The sequence below is a fragment of the Teleopsis dalmanni genome, chromosome 1 (genome assembly GCF_002237135.1).
Source record: "Teleopsis dalmanni isolate 2A chromosome 1, ASM223713v2, whole genome shotgun sequence".
NCBI lineage: Eukaryota > Metazoa > Arthropoda > Insecta > Diptera > Diopsidae > Teleopsis > Teleopsis dalmanni.
The window spans coordinates 111,113,445-111,128,606 of NC_051846.1; the positions used below are offsets into that span (position 1 = coordinate 111,113,445).

The 15,162-nt window shown below is 35.2% G+C and overlaps 2 protein-coding genes across 2 annotated transcripts; one reads left to right on the top strand and one right to left on the bottom strand.

Moving 5' to 3' along the window:
- Positions 1 to 6,583: 6,583 nt before the first annotated feature.
- Positions 6,584 to 7,826, top strand: LOC119665556 (protein ALP1-like). The gene has a single exon (XM_038074784.1). It carries the CDS (start codon positions 6,957 to 6,959, stop codon positions 7,824 to 7,826), a length of 870 nt encoding a protein of 289 aa, XP_037930712.1. The 5' UTR covers positions 6,584 to 6,956.
- On the bottom strand, positions 7,701 to 8,997 carry LOC119676342. Its single transcript, XM_038087585.1, has one exon. It carries the CDS (start codon positions 8,631 to 8,633, stop codon positions 8,205 to 8,207), a length of 429 nt encoding a protein of 142 aa, XP_037943513.1. The 5' UTR covers positions 8,634 to 8,997; the 3' UTR covers positions 7,701 to 8,204.
- Between the last annotated feature and the right edge of the window lie 6,165 nt (positions 8,998 to 15,162).

Sequence of the window (15,162 nt, forward strand, 5' to 3'; positions counted from 1 at the left end):
TGAGAAGTAGATGGCATTCCCACATTAATTTTGAGGTTACTCTAGGTGAGGGTAGTGCTAGGAGTGCCGATTTACTGTTAAAGAAAATATATGTCTTTTCCAGTGACGAGTTTCCCTTTATATATCCCAAGACATAGCTCAATTGCGTGTACTTCAGCCTGAAAAACTGAGTTTTCTCGACGCACACATAATTCCTCTTTTGGTTTAACTCTATATACTTCCGTCCCCAGCCCTTCCATTGATTTGGAGCCATCCGTGTACCACAGATGGTAGTCTCCAATGAATGGAGGTTTGTTCCGTTCCCATTCATTTCTGACTGATATTAGTACTAGGAACTTTTGGTGAAAGTTGAATTTAGGTGAGCAAATGGCAGATATCGTGATCTTTAGTCCTTTCTCTCTTTGCATTTCCCTACCTGACAGAGAGTTATCGCATAATCCTATTGATTGATTACTAGTTAACTATAGCTTGGCTATAAAAGTCATTGCTTCCTTTATGACTAATGGGTGAAGTAGGGGTAGCCCCAATGCAACCTCTACGACTGCTATTGAGGTAGTTCTCATCGCTGCACTTATCATTGTGCAGGCTAATCTCTGCAGCTTACTTAGCTTGTCTATCACTGAATTCTACTGAGCTTTCTTGTACCAGATGGATGACCCATAAGCAACAATTGGCCTAGCTATAGATGTGTACATCCAGAGGCTGAGTTTAGGATTCAGGCCCCAGTGTTTACCAATGAGGTTTCTGCTGGTCCATAATGCCTTTCTGGCTCTTCTCCATTTAGGAGTGGGCTATTAGAAAGCAGTTTTTTCCTCTTCTTGGGGAAGACAATCAGATTTTTTTTTTTGAATTTGCATGTAATCCTACTTGTCTACACCATCTAGCCACGAAATTCAGGGCTTGTTGGAGTCAATATGAGATCTTCATATTTGCCCCTAACAAGTATGATTATATCTTCAGCATAGCCTTGTGCCTCGAATTGTTTGGCACTGAGGCTTTCACTGCAATTGACCACAGTAGTGGGGATAATACACCCCCTTGTAGGCATCCTTTTGCAGTATGTGCTTTTATGTCGGCATTGCCGAGAGTAGCATTAACCACATAATTTCTTAAAACATTGCCTATCAGTGAAAGTATCGTATTATCGGCTCATCTGTCATGAAAACATCGTTCAACATATGAGTAATCTGTATGTCGAACGATCCCTCAATTTCAAAGCCAACGGCACATTCTTTGCAGTTTACAGACTCCTGTATTTTATTAGTGAAACTGAGCACAGCATATGTGGTGGATTTATTCTGTTGGTAGGCATATTAATTGGAGTGGAGTTCATCAATTTATTTATCGATAAATACTCTTCTCTTATATGACTTTCCACTATCTTCTGCATAGTTTTTAGGAGAAATGAAGTCAAACTTGTTATCCTATGCGATTTAGGAAGTTCATTAGACTTACCTTCTTCTTTAGGTATGTATTTAACAATTGCTTCCTTCCAATTAGTGGGAATGATTCCCATCACCAACTTTGCTCTAAAGACATTAATTAGGTACGGCATAAGGTACGTAAGTCTCCTTTGTAGGAGTGCTGGACATATACCGTCTGCTCCAGCGGCTTTGAAAGGTGAGACTGGCTTGATCACCCATTCAATTTTACTCTTAGTGAAAATTTTATGAGCAATCTTCCAGTCATTGGCCCTGGACCTTTTGAGCATCAGGGAATTGAGCTAGGAGTTTGATTGGTCTCAAATTGTGGATCACGAAAAGTATACTTCTGTTCGTATTATAACTGACTCTTTGCAGTCATTGGTAATTTGTTGTTCCACCATGGTGCACTTCTCTTGCCGGTTTTATTTTTCACCGGACAGTCCCCATGGCAGGCATTTATAATAGTTGTGCTTCAGGTATGTTTGTTATTGCTTAGGTTGCTTATGAGTCTGTATATAGAATCTACTCTGTGGCCCTAGGCACCCTATACGAGTTCGTTACTTTCATATTTAAATCAATATCAAATCTTATCTGACGATGAGCAAACATGGATGTTTCTGCTGAAACATTCCAATTTTTGATAATATGTTTTATAAATTGTGTGGCTAAGGTGATGTCTGGTATCTTTTCATTGATTCTCTTTATAAAAGTGGGCATATTGCCCGTATTCAAAATATTTAGGTCGTTACCTATAATAAATTGAAATAGGCACTCACTTCTTTTGTTAATATTGGTGCTGCCCCAAATCGAGTGGTATGCATTAGTGTCACTTCTAACGATGAGTTGACTCTTGTTTTTTATATTGTAGTCCACTAGACCTTTCAGTGATAAAAAGTTCAGGTCTTGGGAGTCTCCAGGTATGTACGATGATCAAACAATGAGCCCTGTCTTACTTACTGGGGTGTCCGCAGAGATAATAGCTGCTACCTGGTCCTTATTTGTGTGTTGTGAAATAAAGAAAGCATTAATACCATATTTTACTAAAGTACAAGCACGAAGTTGACCATGACTGGCATGGTCGTACAGTAACTTACCTTTCAGTCTCTTTATCTTGTTCTCATATACATATGGCTTCTGGATAAAGGCTACGTCAATATTTTTAGATATGAGGCGCTGTGTCAAATCCGCCGTAACAGCTTTGGCGACCCTTACCGTTCCGCATCCACTTGGGCAATTTCGTTCCATTAGTGGGTGTTTCCTGTCGAGGGAAGTCTTGCACTCTAGAGACCTGTGTATTACCATATTGCCTAGAGGTGCTGAGTCCAGCATCGGTTCGAAAGCTATCCCGTGTAACCTTTACTGTGTCGCTTCACCTATGTACCTGTGCTTTTGAGGTACTAGGTCTTTCACTTGAATGCGGCCTTTTGGATGAAGGCACCTGTGGTTTAAATTCACAGGGATTCTCTTCCGTTGATGGTCTTTTTGTCGCCAGTTATTTAGGTTTACTCGGTTCTCCTTTCACACGTTCGTGAATTTGCTTAAAGTTCAGGTACAACTTCCTTGCCTGACTGACTATCCAATTTTTGGATTTCTCGCCTCCTGAGACTATAATGGGTTGCCCGTCATTCTTGTCCTTTTCAGTTCTAAAGATCCTTCTCAATGACATGCATATGTCACCATTTTATTTCTCCAGATGGATCAGCAAAATGTCTGGTGGTAGAACAACGGAGGGAGTGTTTGCGCTACTAAACTTGTCGCAACATGCTTTTATCGCTGCACGATTGGTGTACTTGGCATATTGTTTTTTATTAACAATCAAGCTTCACGTGCACTACTGCGTGTGTTTTCTTTCTCTGCTCTAATCTAACCATAGTTGTCAGAATAAATGCTATTAATATGTTTAACAGTAAAAACATTGTTATGCCTTATGAAAGCACAACATGAAGTATGTTAATAAGCATCATGTTATTTAATAATTAATTATGTTTTCTATTTAAAATTATTATTATTATTATATCAAATCATATAAATTGAAATTATTAAATAAATTTTATAATTTATATTTTTAGTCGTTTGTCCAAACAGTTTATTTAATACAATATATAAAGTAACATTAACTACTTAGAACTGCAAACACATTCTTTTTAGCTTTTGTACACACCGAAAGATGTCACTCTTATTTCAGAGTTGCCATGGTTGCCAAAACTCTTTTAGAATACCATACATAGATACTCTAAACAGCCTTCCGATTGTGCTATACTAACCAGACCAATGCAAGGCATAAAGTGCAATCGCGGCCTTCCATTTTTATTTGCCGCTATGAGTTGTGTTAAACGCCTTTTATTCAAAGTCACGGTCGCCATGTAAACTTCTTAAATATTTTGGCGTTTATATTATATTCTTGATTACTTTTTAAAATAAAAAAAGGTTATTAAAGTGAAAAACTTGATACGCTTCTTATGAGTGCATTTCTGATTCTAATTTTTATTTAAATTTTTACTAACGATTTAACCTAGGTACATAACGACACCAATGTTCCTCTGTGAACGTACTGGACTGATTAATTAAAATAACGACACAGCGCATTTACTTTCTTACTTATTAAATATATTGCTAAGTAATATATATTTGGATTATTTATTTTAAAACATACTTTTACTTATGTACATAACCGCGCAGCGTGAGTACTTTCCTATGTAGCAATAAAGAACCTGTATTTTTGTTCTTTATTGCTAATGATAGCAATAAATAAAAGCGGAAAAAATATTAATACAAATTACAAATAAATGAGTTAGGTACACATATTACTCATTTATTTAAAATATATATATGTATTTGTTGTACATTTATTTTCATGTAATTACAGATGATTTCGTAGAGTTGTAACTGCGTTGATACGACGTGGCTTTCAGTGACTTTTATATAATATATGTTAAGGCTTAGGCCTTCATGTTATGCCGATTTTTTGTTGTTAAATTAAATTATTTATGTTTTTGTTATTAATAGTCATATTTTAATTATATGAAATTATATCATTATAGTTGTAGCAAAGAACCTAGAGTACAAAGAAACGCCACGCTCACACAAACGAAATACCTACTTTATTTTACTGGTGATTTACGCTAAATTCACCTAACCTCATGTAACAATGTTTGATCGAGTCACAACTGGTATGATGTTTAGTTCAAACCTATACGTGAGTCGAGTTACGCTGACAAAAGCCCGACTGCATACAATCAGAGTCATAAGTCTACAAGCAGGCAGTACAAAAAACTTTGTTTGATAATTTTTTCCAAAAAAAACAATTTATTGAAAACATGATTTGTTGTTTTTTTAAAACATTCAATGCACAATGTTTTTGCGAAGTTTCGTTGCATTTGTTCAAAAAACAGCCGAGATAGCGTTACTTTTCTTGTGAAAAGTAGCAAAACAAGCGATCTAAAGTCTACGAGCACTCAGTATAAAACGACTTTTAAGTGTAAATTCCTGATTTGTTATGCAATTTAGTAATTAGTTGGGTACCCGCAACGCTTAAAAACTTGCACTAAACGGTTTTTCATCGAAAATACAAGTTTACTGGTCTCCCGAGTTGTTATTTCGCCCCATTCCTTTAGGATTATGTCTTTCAGATGTTGTTTGGTCAAAATTGAATGTTTGCGAATTTTTCTTTCGAAAAGGGCCCATAAATGTTCAATTGGATTTAAATCTGATGAATGTGGAGGCGTATTTAGCAGTTTAGGGGTGTTATATAGCAACCAAAGACTGACAATTTCTGCTGTAGGTTTAGGATCATTGTCCTGTTGAAAATAAAATCGATCTGTTAGTCCCAATATGTCAGCACTTGATCGCATATTACGCTTCAAAATGTTTACATAAATATGTCTATCCATTGTTGTGTCCACACACACGAGACTGCCTGTACCATTAGCTGCCATACAACCCCAGAGCATCACTGCACAACCTCCATGCTTTACAGTTGGGAAAAGATTTTGTTTATTGTATGCTTCACCTCGCTCACGCCATACTAATTTACGTCCTTGAATGCCAAAAATACAGAACTTGGATTTATCGGAGAAAAGCACATTGTTCCAAAACTCCTTAGGTATATTTATATATTTATTGGCAAACGCAATGCGATTCTTTCTATTAATTAAAGATATGTAAGGCTTTCTTTGTGCTACTCTACCATGAAAACCGGCCCGCCTTAAAATTCTGCGTACAGTAACCACAGAAATATTTTTTGAAAAGCATTCCTGTATATTACGTACAATTTCCTTCGCCGTCAAACGTGAATTTTTCGTTACCGAATTTAATATTAAGCTGCTTTCACGGTGTGTGAGTTTCGGTGGACGACCGGTAGTTTTCCAATTTTTGATCACGGTATTTACCGTACAGTGCGACCTTTCAACCAAATGTCCAATTTCCCGGTTCGACTTCCCTTCCTCCCAAAATTTTATGATGATTTTTCTTTCTACGACGCTTATTTCTTTCCGGTGAGACACCATTGCCAGTTTGTAGTAAATACTTTAAGCAGAATACAATTTTTTGCCGTTTTATAACTAATTAACATACCACAAACACAATAAGGCGCAATCCAAATTTTTACAAATTAACATTTAACTCGCCTTAGAACTGCAGAAATACCTAATGCATGTAGACTTATGATAATTTGTTTTGCTACTCTTTACGATAAAAGTAACGTTATCTCGGCTGTTTTTTGAACAAATGCAACGAAACTTTGCCAAAACATTGTGAATGTTATGAAAAAACAATAATAAATTGATTTTTTTGGAAAATATTTTCAAAGTTTTTTGTACTGCCTGCTTGTAGACTTATGACTCCGACTGTATGTCTCAAATCTGAGTTTTTTCATTCTATGTTTTTATGATTTGTTTTTAATGTTTTCCATAAACGATGTTTCGGAAGCAATATCGTAATCACCAATTTTAACATTTCAATCCGGTATAAATAGCATTCATGCGTTTCGTCAAACCAGCCTTATAAATGATGTCAGTGACTTCTACACATTTTTCCATTATAATTTTTCTTATATTTTCTTAAAAATCTTTTCAAGGACCTAAATATGTATCTTGCAAATATTTAAAAATAAATTTGTTAGTCACACAAGCTTCCAAATTCGCTGTTAACCTTAAGGTAAGTCCACACCTAAGCGAACGCTTGCGAACGAACGAACATTCGCAGGTAATGTGGACGGCAAAGCAAACGCGAACGATTCGATTTGTAGTGTTCGTTAGCATTCGGAAGGATTTGCGTTCGGCAAGAAATTTGAGTAGAGTTTGATCGTTCGCTCGCTTACATTTGCTATGTAATCTGGACGTCTACTAAACGCAATAGAACGTTCGTACAAATTTATTGTACATTTGTGCGTAGATGACATGCAAACGAATGTTCGCTCATTTGATGTTTTCTTTTATGCAACAATCGTGATTAGTCGTGTGTGTAATTATATTACATAATCTATTATATAATATATAAAGTATATAAAATATAAATATAATAATATATAAAGAAATGAGCAATAACGTGATTATAGCTAGTGCTGCTATCATAGTTATATCTGAGGGCTCCAAAAAAAAGCGTAAATGTTGGATGTCAGAGTTTCTGAATAAAAGAAATTGTATATGCACACCGCTTTTTAAAGAACTGGATGTTAAACGCTTTCATAACTTCTGTCGGATGTCTGAAATGGACTTCGATAAGATTTTAAAATTGATATCTTCTAAAATATCGAAAGAAGATACAAAGTTTAGAAAAAGTATAACTCCAGCAGAAAGACTGGCAGTCACCCTCAGATTTTTGACAACTGGGGATTCATTTACCAGCTTGGAGTATTTATTTAGAATATCGAAGCAATCTATATCCAAAATTGTACCTGAAGTTTGTTCGGCTTTGCCTATTTCTCCTGAAGAATGGTGCGCTGTTGCTAAAGTTTTTGAACAGAAATGGAACTTCAACAATTGTATCGGAGCTATAGATGGAAAGCACTGTGTTCTTCAAGCTCCATTTCATTCAGGAAGCGATTACTTCAACTACAAATCTTCTTTTAGTATTGTTCTTCTGGGTATTGTGGATGCAGAATATAAATTTTTATTTGCTAACGTAGGTTGCCAAGGAAGAATATCAGATGGCGGCGTTTTTAATAACAGCGCTTTCTACAAACAACTTAAAAATGAAACTTTGGGACTACCAGAAGAAATGACGTTGCCTGGGAGCACAAACAAAGTACCATTTGTTTTTGTTGCTGATGATGCTTTTCCACTGAAACCAAATATTTTGAAGCCCTACAGCGGAAAACACGATAAAGGCTCAATAGAGCGTATTTTCAACTATAGACTTTCCAGAGCACATTCGGAGTTTTGTCCAGCGTTTTTCGTGTTTTAAGAAAACCTATTCAATTACAGCCAGAAAAAGCATCTATTATAGTTTTAGCTTGTATACATCTTCACAATTTTTTACGGTCAAGCAGTTCTTCGAAACATTTGTATAACCCTCCGGGGACACTTGACAGTGAATGTGATGGCATTGTTACTCCAGGCACTTGGAGAACAGACACTAACGATTGCAATTTTTTTAAATCTTTACGAAAAGTGGCTAGAAAGCCTCCAGCTCAAGGTGAAGATATTAGAAAGCTGTATGGAGAATACTTTATGGATGCAGGAAAAATTCCTTGGCAGGATTATTATGCGTAGATTTTCTTTATTAAATAAATTACGTTATTAAGCTTATTTTTTAATACTATTAAAAAATTACTTGTAAATACTAAGTCAGGTTTAAGAATAAACAATAAAAATCCAAAAATTTACAAAACGATTTTACATAAATATTGGTAATATATAAATGAATACATACTTCTTGTAAACCAACGTCAGTAACGTTTTTTGGTTGGAATTTATCCAACAGAAATTCCATCGCTTTAGAGCCAAACCACGTGAACTTATATTGCTCATCAGCAGCACTTCCAGACTTCTTTTCTTTTTGCTTCTTCCGCTCGCGTCGAAAAGACGATAACAAAGAATTCATTTTTTTCTTTATGTCGTTGACATCTATTTCCATATCATGAGCAATATTTGTCCAGGCATCGTGTTTCATTTTAATATTTTTGTAATTAGGACTTGTACAGTCCCACAAACACTCTTTATTCCTGTACAGTTCAATTAATTGAAAAACGCGATTATCTCGCCATTCCATATTGATTTGTAAATATAAAAGTATTTTAAATAAGACACTAGACACTAATAATATAGAATATGTGAACACATTCGTTCATTGTTCCATCGCTAAGCGAACATTCACGAACGCAAACAAATATTTCTTTTCATACAAAATATTCGTCCACATCTAACAGCAAATACAATCGAACAAACGAACGAATTGGTACAAATTTTACAGCAAACGCAAATGCATCGGAACACTACCAAACTCTACAAATGCGTTCGCTCGCAATTGTTTCATCGTGTAGACCACCTTACAAATTTTTGTTCGTTCGCTTTGTTTCCTATAAAGTTTTTTACCCGTCCACACCTAAAATAATTCGCATGCATTTGTGCGAACGTTCGTTCGCAAGCGTTCGCTTAGGTGTGGACTTACCTTTATAGTTTTTAATGTGTTTATACACATCTCTGATGGATAAAACAAAATTTCATTAAATTTGACTGTGTTCATTCGACATTTTTCACGACTAAAAATCAATTCTGTAGGAATTCTATCTAAATAGAATGAGTCCACTTCTTCATGGAGGTACGTATCATAGTCTCCACAAACGTCCTCCGAAGTTAATACAACGTGTTCGCTATTAGGATTTACGGTATGTACTCCATGCAAATTGCGGATATTTTTTAACATTGACCAAAAATCTAATTCCAGCATAACATCTTCATTTTGTAAGCAATTTAACTATGAGTTAAATTGATGCAATTTTAAAGACAATAGCTTTGCCACAATTATATTAAGCTCGTACACCGACGGATTTTTGTTATGCCCACCTTTGGCACGTACATATGTATGTATATACGAAAATGTGTTTTCTAATGGATTTTGTTTGAAGCGGATAGTCAGAATAACGGAAATGTTTGTACATATTTTCTTTAAACAAGTCGTTTGTCAAAGGCAACACACCATTTGTCGATTGTATTAATCCGGCAACGCAAAATATTTTGCTACCTTAATATTGAAGGTCTTTAAAATACTTTTCAATTGAGTCTTTTCTGAGGACTTTTTTTTCAAGCGCTTTATAAATACAAATATAATGTCCAGGCTGTACATTTTTTATTTCATTCCATCTCCGCAGGGATGAGGGACTTCCAAAATTGAACTTTAACGTGTTTCACAGAAATAAATACATAGCAGTGGACTTATAATAATTAATTTGAGCAATATGCCGTTCATTCAAATTTCAGACAGCTGTAACTCCTCGATTAGGTTTAATCAGCATTTTAGAGAGCACTTTTTCATTACTAATAATATTCATGTTAGCCATCAATTCATTTGTAGACAAATTTGATTTTAATTGCTTTTTAAACTTAATTACTTTTGAACGATGATTTAATTCAGATTTTTTACAAAGAAGGATGTGATTCTGATTTCATCCGTTTTTGAACTGGGGACACTATGTTTATATGGAGATATCATTTTCAGTTTTCCGATCATCATTAGTTTTATCATAATTCTTTAGCCACAACGATGGAACAGCTTCTCGCTTAAGATTCTTTTTTCCAATAACTTTGGCAGAAAAATGATTACTACATAAATACAATGAGGTGTCGTTTTCAACAAATTCTTCACTTAATTTAGATTTGTCTGCCCACTCCTTAAAAATAGGCGAATCATAGTTTGGAAATTTAAATAGTTTTAAATCGGGAAAATTTCTTTTGGATCTCTTACAATGAGATAAACAACACTTATTACCCGCAATCGCTTTACAATTCATTTTAGAGACTAAAGTTTTTGAACAAATCAAACTAAGTATGAATAAATTTTAAATGTCTAATATAAATGTATATGGATGCCAAAAAAACTGTATAATGTTTATATAAACTTTCAATATTTTTTTGGTTTTAAGAATTGTAACAGACTTCACAAGACACGTCTTATTTAAAATAATTTTTTTTAAATAATTACAAAAAGTCACCAAAAATTCAAACTATTAGGAAGTAGTTCCTTTTGAGGTAAAATATATGCACAAGCTCAGATCTCTCCAGTTATATAGATACTGTTTTTAAAAGCAAATTCTCAGAAATCTTTGATAACTCCTCCTCTCATTATAAAAACATTAACTTCAATAAAACTTCCATTTTCAATTTCACCCCTCTTAAACACGATCATAAATTTCCGCGTGCATACCTTACCAAATACATCCGATTAAGACTAGGACATACCAATTTAACCCATTCACATTTATTCAATAGATCACCACCACCCTCTTGTCCGTTCTGCAGAATTTTATTTTCTGTTCACCATCTTCTAATTGAATGTCCACATTTCTCGACAATTAGAAACTCCATATTTGGTAACACAAACCCAATCACCTTATTAGGTGACCCTACTAAATCTAACATTCTGCTTACAATCAAGTACCTCCAATCTGTGGGCTTATATACCCAAATTTAAAAAAAAAGAAATATATGTAAGAAATATAGGTACATAAAAAAAAAAAATATAGGTAATTTAGTCTTAATACTATACCCTCTCCTATCCACAAACCCCGTTATACCCATCATATAAAAAAAAAGTCAACTAATAAAACAAGCAAGCTTAAGGCCAAGTAGCTATAGCTTCTGCAAATTAAAGTTAGATATAATTTCTTTTTAATTATGTTATAACTTTGTTAATAAAATAAATAAAAATAAATATGCACAAATGTGCAATAAAAACATACATATTCATATACTGCAGACTTAATTTCTCCAATATCACATTTGCACATACATAGTGATTTTTGTTGTGCATTTTGCAATAAAAAAATAATATTTTCTATTACTATTATTTTCTTTAAGAAGATAAGAAGATGTATGTGCTAAAATTGTTTCAGGGATTTTTTTAATATTCACTTCGTATATTAATGAAATATGCAAATAAAACCAAAAATCCAAAAGAAACATGCGTACAAAAACAATTGTGGGTTGCAATGAGTATGAACTGAACATCATACCAGTTGTGATTCGATCAAACATTGTTGCATGAGGTTGGGTGGATTTATTATAAATCCACCAGCAAAATTTTGTATGCAAGAATAAACCATTCTCTTTTCATTTTCGATTTTTGACCAAAATGAACCATTTGAGGCCAGTGTCAATACCGTCCCAACGACGTTCGAATGCATTCCAAAAAAGTTCCAAATGCAAAGGAACACATTCTTCTTTCTTGAAAACGATGCACCTCTTATTAGAACTTCTACTTCCCAAAAAGTAATTAACCGTAGTTAATAATATTGTCACCCTTAATAAAACGATTTCCGAACACATTCGTGTAGAATGTGTTCGGAACATGTTTATGTTTTTTCCAAACACACAATGATACAATGAAGGAGAGAGTTAATTTCTTGGAAAAAACGTTACGTGAACTGCAAACGAGTCAGCAGAATTTCCAGCCACAAAGTATATCTTCTCCAGTGTATATGAATGAAAATAAATCTAAGGCAGAATTGAATGTAAGCAACGTCACGACAATGGGAGTGCCGATTCCTAATGTCAATATGCAGGAGCAAAGGCCAATAATGTCAACGTCTGTAAATAATTTTATGCCAATATCGTCGGGAATGAATACATTTCCGGTTAATGCGCATAATATAAACCACAGTATGCAGCATTGGGGTGCATGCCAGTTGGTAGTGTTCCAAGCACGAGTTATATAGGTAATATGCGGCATGAACATATGAACGGAGGTCATATTGCATATTACCCACCATACGCGCAAAATCCTTATGGAAACGTTAGAGAGATTGTAACCCTTTTACCTGAGTTCAATCCGTCAAGCGACAAATCTCTTATGCCAAATCAGTTCATAAAACGGAACGATATGTTACGAACTACATATCGTTGGGACGATCAAACATTAGTATTTGCAGTGCAACAAAAGTTGCAAGGATACACAAAATATTGGGTTAATTCACAAGACGTGTTTCTTTCTTGGACGGAATTTGCTACAAAATTTTTGAAAGACTTTGCTTCTACAGAAAACATAGCAGACGTATACTTCAAAATGTCCCAAACGAAGAGACAATTTAATGAAAGTCCGCAAGAATATTACTACAAAATGATATCTATAGGTACTCGTGGAAACGTACCCGAAAATGCAATTGCTCGGTATATAATTAATGGCATCAATGAGCCACGCTTAAAGCAGAAAATCTCGAATGAATACACTCTCTGTAATGAACTCTTACGTGATATAAATATTTATACTGTATATAATGATGTTCAAAACTTTAACGAAAAACCAAAACCTAAATACCCGGTAAATACTAATCACGATCTTAGAGACAATTCTAAGATACAAACACTCCATAATAAGGAAAGCGAGACGACTAGAAAAGTCAAATGTTTCAATTGCTCTAGAATAGGCCATTATTCAAACAAGTGTCCTGAACCACAACGTAAAGAGCGTTGTTCAATATGCAATCGCACTACGCATAAGGAGACCGATTGTCCTAGTAAAAAAAACAATGCCGAGAATAAACAAACGGTTAACAAAATTGAAAGTACTTGCGAAAAAAAGAAATGAGCTCGTGACGAAAGTTGTAAAAGTAAATCAAAAACCGACGCGATCATTTATAAATCCTGGTAGTGCATACACTCTAATTCGTGAGACATTTGCAAAAGATTTTAAAAATGAAATATTGCGTTGTTCTGTAACTTTGAGTGGTTTCGCCGATGGAAAATTTATCTGCACCTCTAAAATAAATGCTGTCGTAGATTTTGATAATAACGAATTTATAACCGATTTGTTGATCGTGGATGACGGAAAAATACCCGAAAATATTTTGCTGGGTCGTGATGTATTGTGCCGTGAAGGTAAACGTCTTATCATAGAGGGAGACAAATGCCATATAGAAGATCTGCAAACATCGGTAGAAATACCGTCGGATGTACGCAAACAACTTAAAGGTCTACTCTCAACGTACCGTGGCGTTTTTGCAGAAAGTATGTCTGAACTAGGCAAATGTGTTATCAACAAAATGAGTTTTAAAGTCAGCACTGACGTACCTATTCGGGAAAAACCATATCGGATAGCATTTGCCAAACGCAAAATCGTTTCGGACATTGTTCTTGATTTGCTTAAAAATGACATCATACGCCCTTCGTCATCACCGTATGCCTCATCCGTGGTTCTGGTAGAAAAGAAAAATGGTGAGCATCGACTCTGCGTAGATTATCGTGCATTAAACAAAATCATTATTAAAAATCCTTACCCTATGCCAAATATGGAGGAGCAGTTTGCTCAGCTCTCAGGTAACAGATTCTTTACGACACTTGACCTTCGCATGGGATATCACCAAATAGAAATTGAAGAGTCCTCAAAACAATATACAGCTTTCGTTACTACGGATGGTCATTTCGAATACAACAGAATGCCATTTGGAATGGTTAACGCCCCTGGAGTTTTTCAAGCGACAATGGATAAGATTGCGTCGTCGATGGGCCGTGGTGAAGTTCTAATTTATCTCGATGATGTTATTATACCCAGTAAAAGTATAGAAGAAGGTATAGAACGGTTAGAAAAATTTCTCTGTTTGTTAAAAGAGCAATTTGACGCTAAGGATGTCCAAATGTAAATTTCTTAAAACGGAACTAATACACCTAGGGCACGTTATTGATCAAAATGGAATAGCACCAGGTAATCAAAAAGTAGCTGCAATTAAAAATTTTAAACAGCCAACCAACGTAACAGAAGTACGAGGCTTCTTGGGTTTGACTGGATTTTTCCGCAAATTTGTTCAGGATTACTCAATCATCTCAAAACCAATCGCGATGTTGCTACGAAAATCAGAACAAGAGTTCGTAGGGGGTGTTGAGTAGAAAAATGCATTTGACAAACTTATAAATATGCTATGTAGCGGTCCGGTTCTAGCTCTGTACGACAGTAATGCTGAACATGAAGTGCTCATGTTCACTTCATCGCTTATATCGACGTACCGCTGAAGGTCTACAATTTGTTGCACCAAAAGCTGTAAGATGGATCACGAGGAAGTAAACGCGAGGGTACTCTGCACTATGACGACGTTGAACCGATACCTTTCCGTTTGATTCACATCGATCACCTCGGATCTTTCATTAAAAGTAAAAGAGGTAATAGCTACGTTTTGGCTATTTCAGATGCTTTCTCGAAATTTCTGATTGTGAAAGCTGTACATAATACAAAAACAACTCCTGTAATCGCCGTTTTAAACGAGATGTCCAGCTATTTCGGGTTACCTGCAAAGATTGTTACTGATAGGGGTACATCGTTTACATCCACTCAATTTGAGGAGTATTGTGACAACAATAATATTCAACATGTCAAAACAGCTGTACGAACGCCGCGAGATAATGGACAAGTTGAGAGAGCTAACCAGATAATCCTATCATATCTGCGAACATCGAACAAAGGTCCAAACAATTGGGATCTGAATTTACGGAATTCACAATGGGCAGTGAACTCACAAAAAAACGCAACTTCTGGTTTCAGCCCAAACGAACTAGTGTTCGACTTCCAGCTGCGCGATATCCTCCAAAATCGATTG

Bases quoted from the DNA above. Each gene is read 5' to 3' on its own strand.
- LOC119676342 (XM_038087585.1), bottom strand. From the start codon at position 8,633: ATGGAATGGCGAGATAATCGCGTTTTTCAATTAATTGAACTGTACAGG.
- LOC119665556 (XM_038074784.1), top strand. From the start codon at position 6,957: ATGAGCAATAACGTGATTATAGCTAGTGCTGCTATCATAGTTATATCT.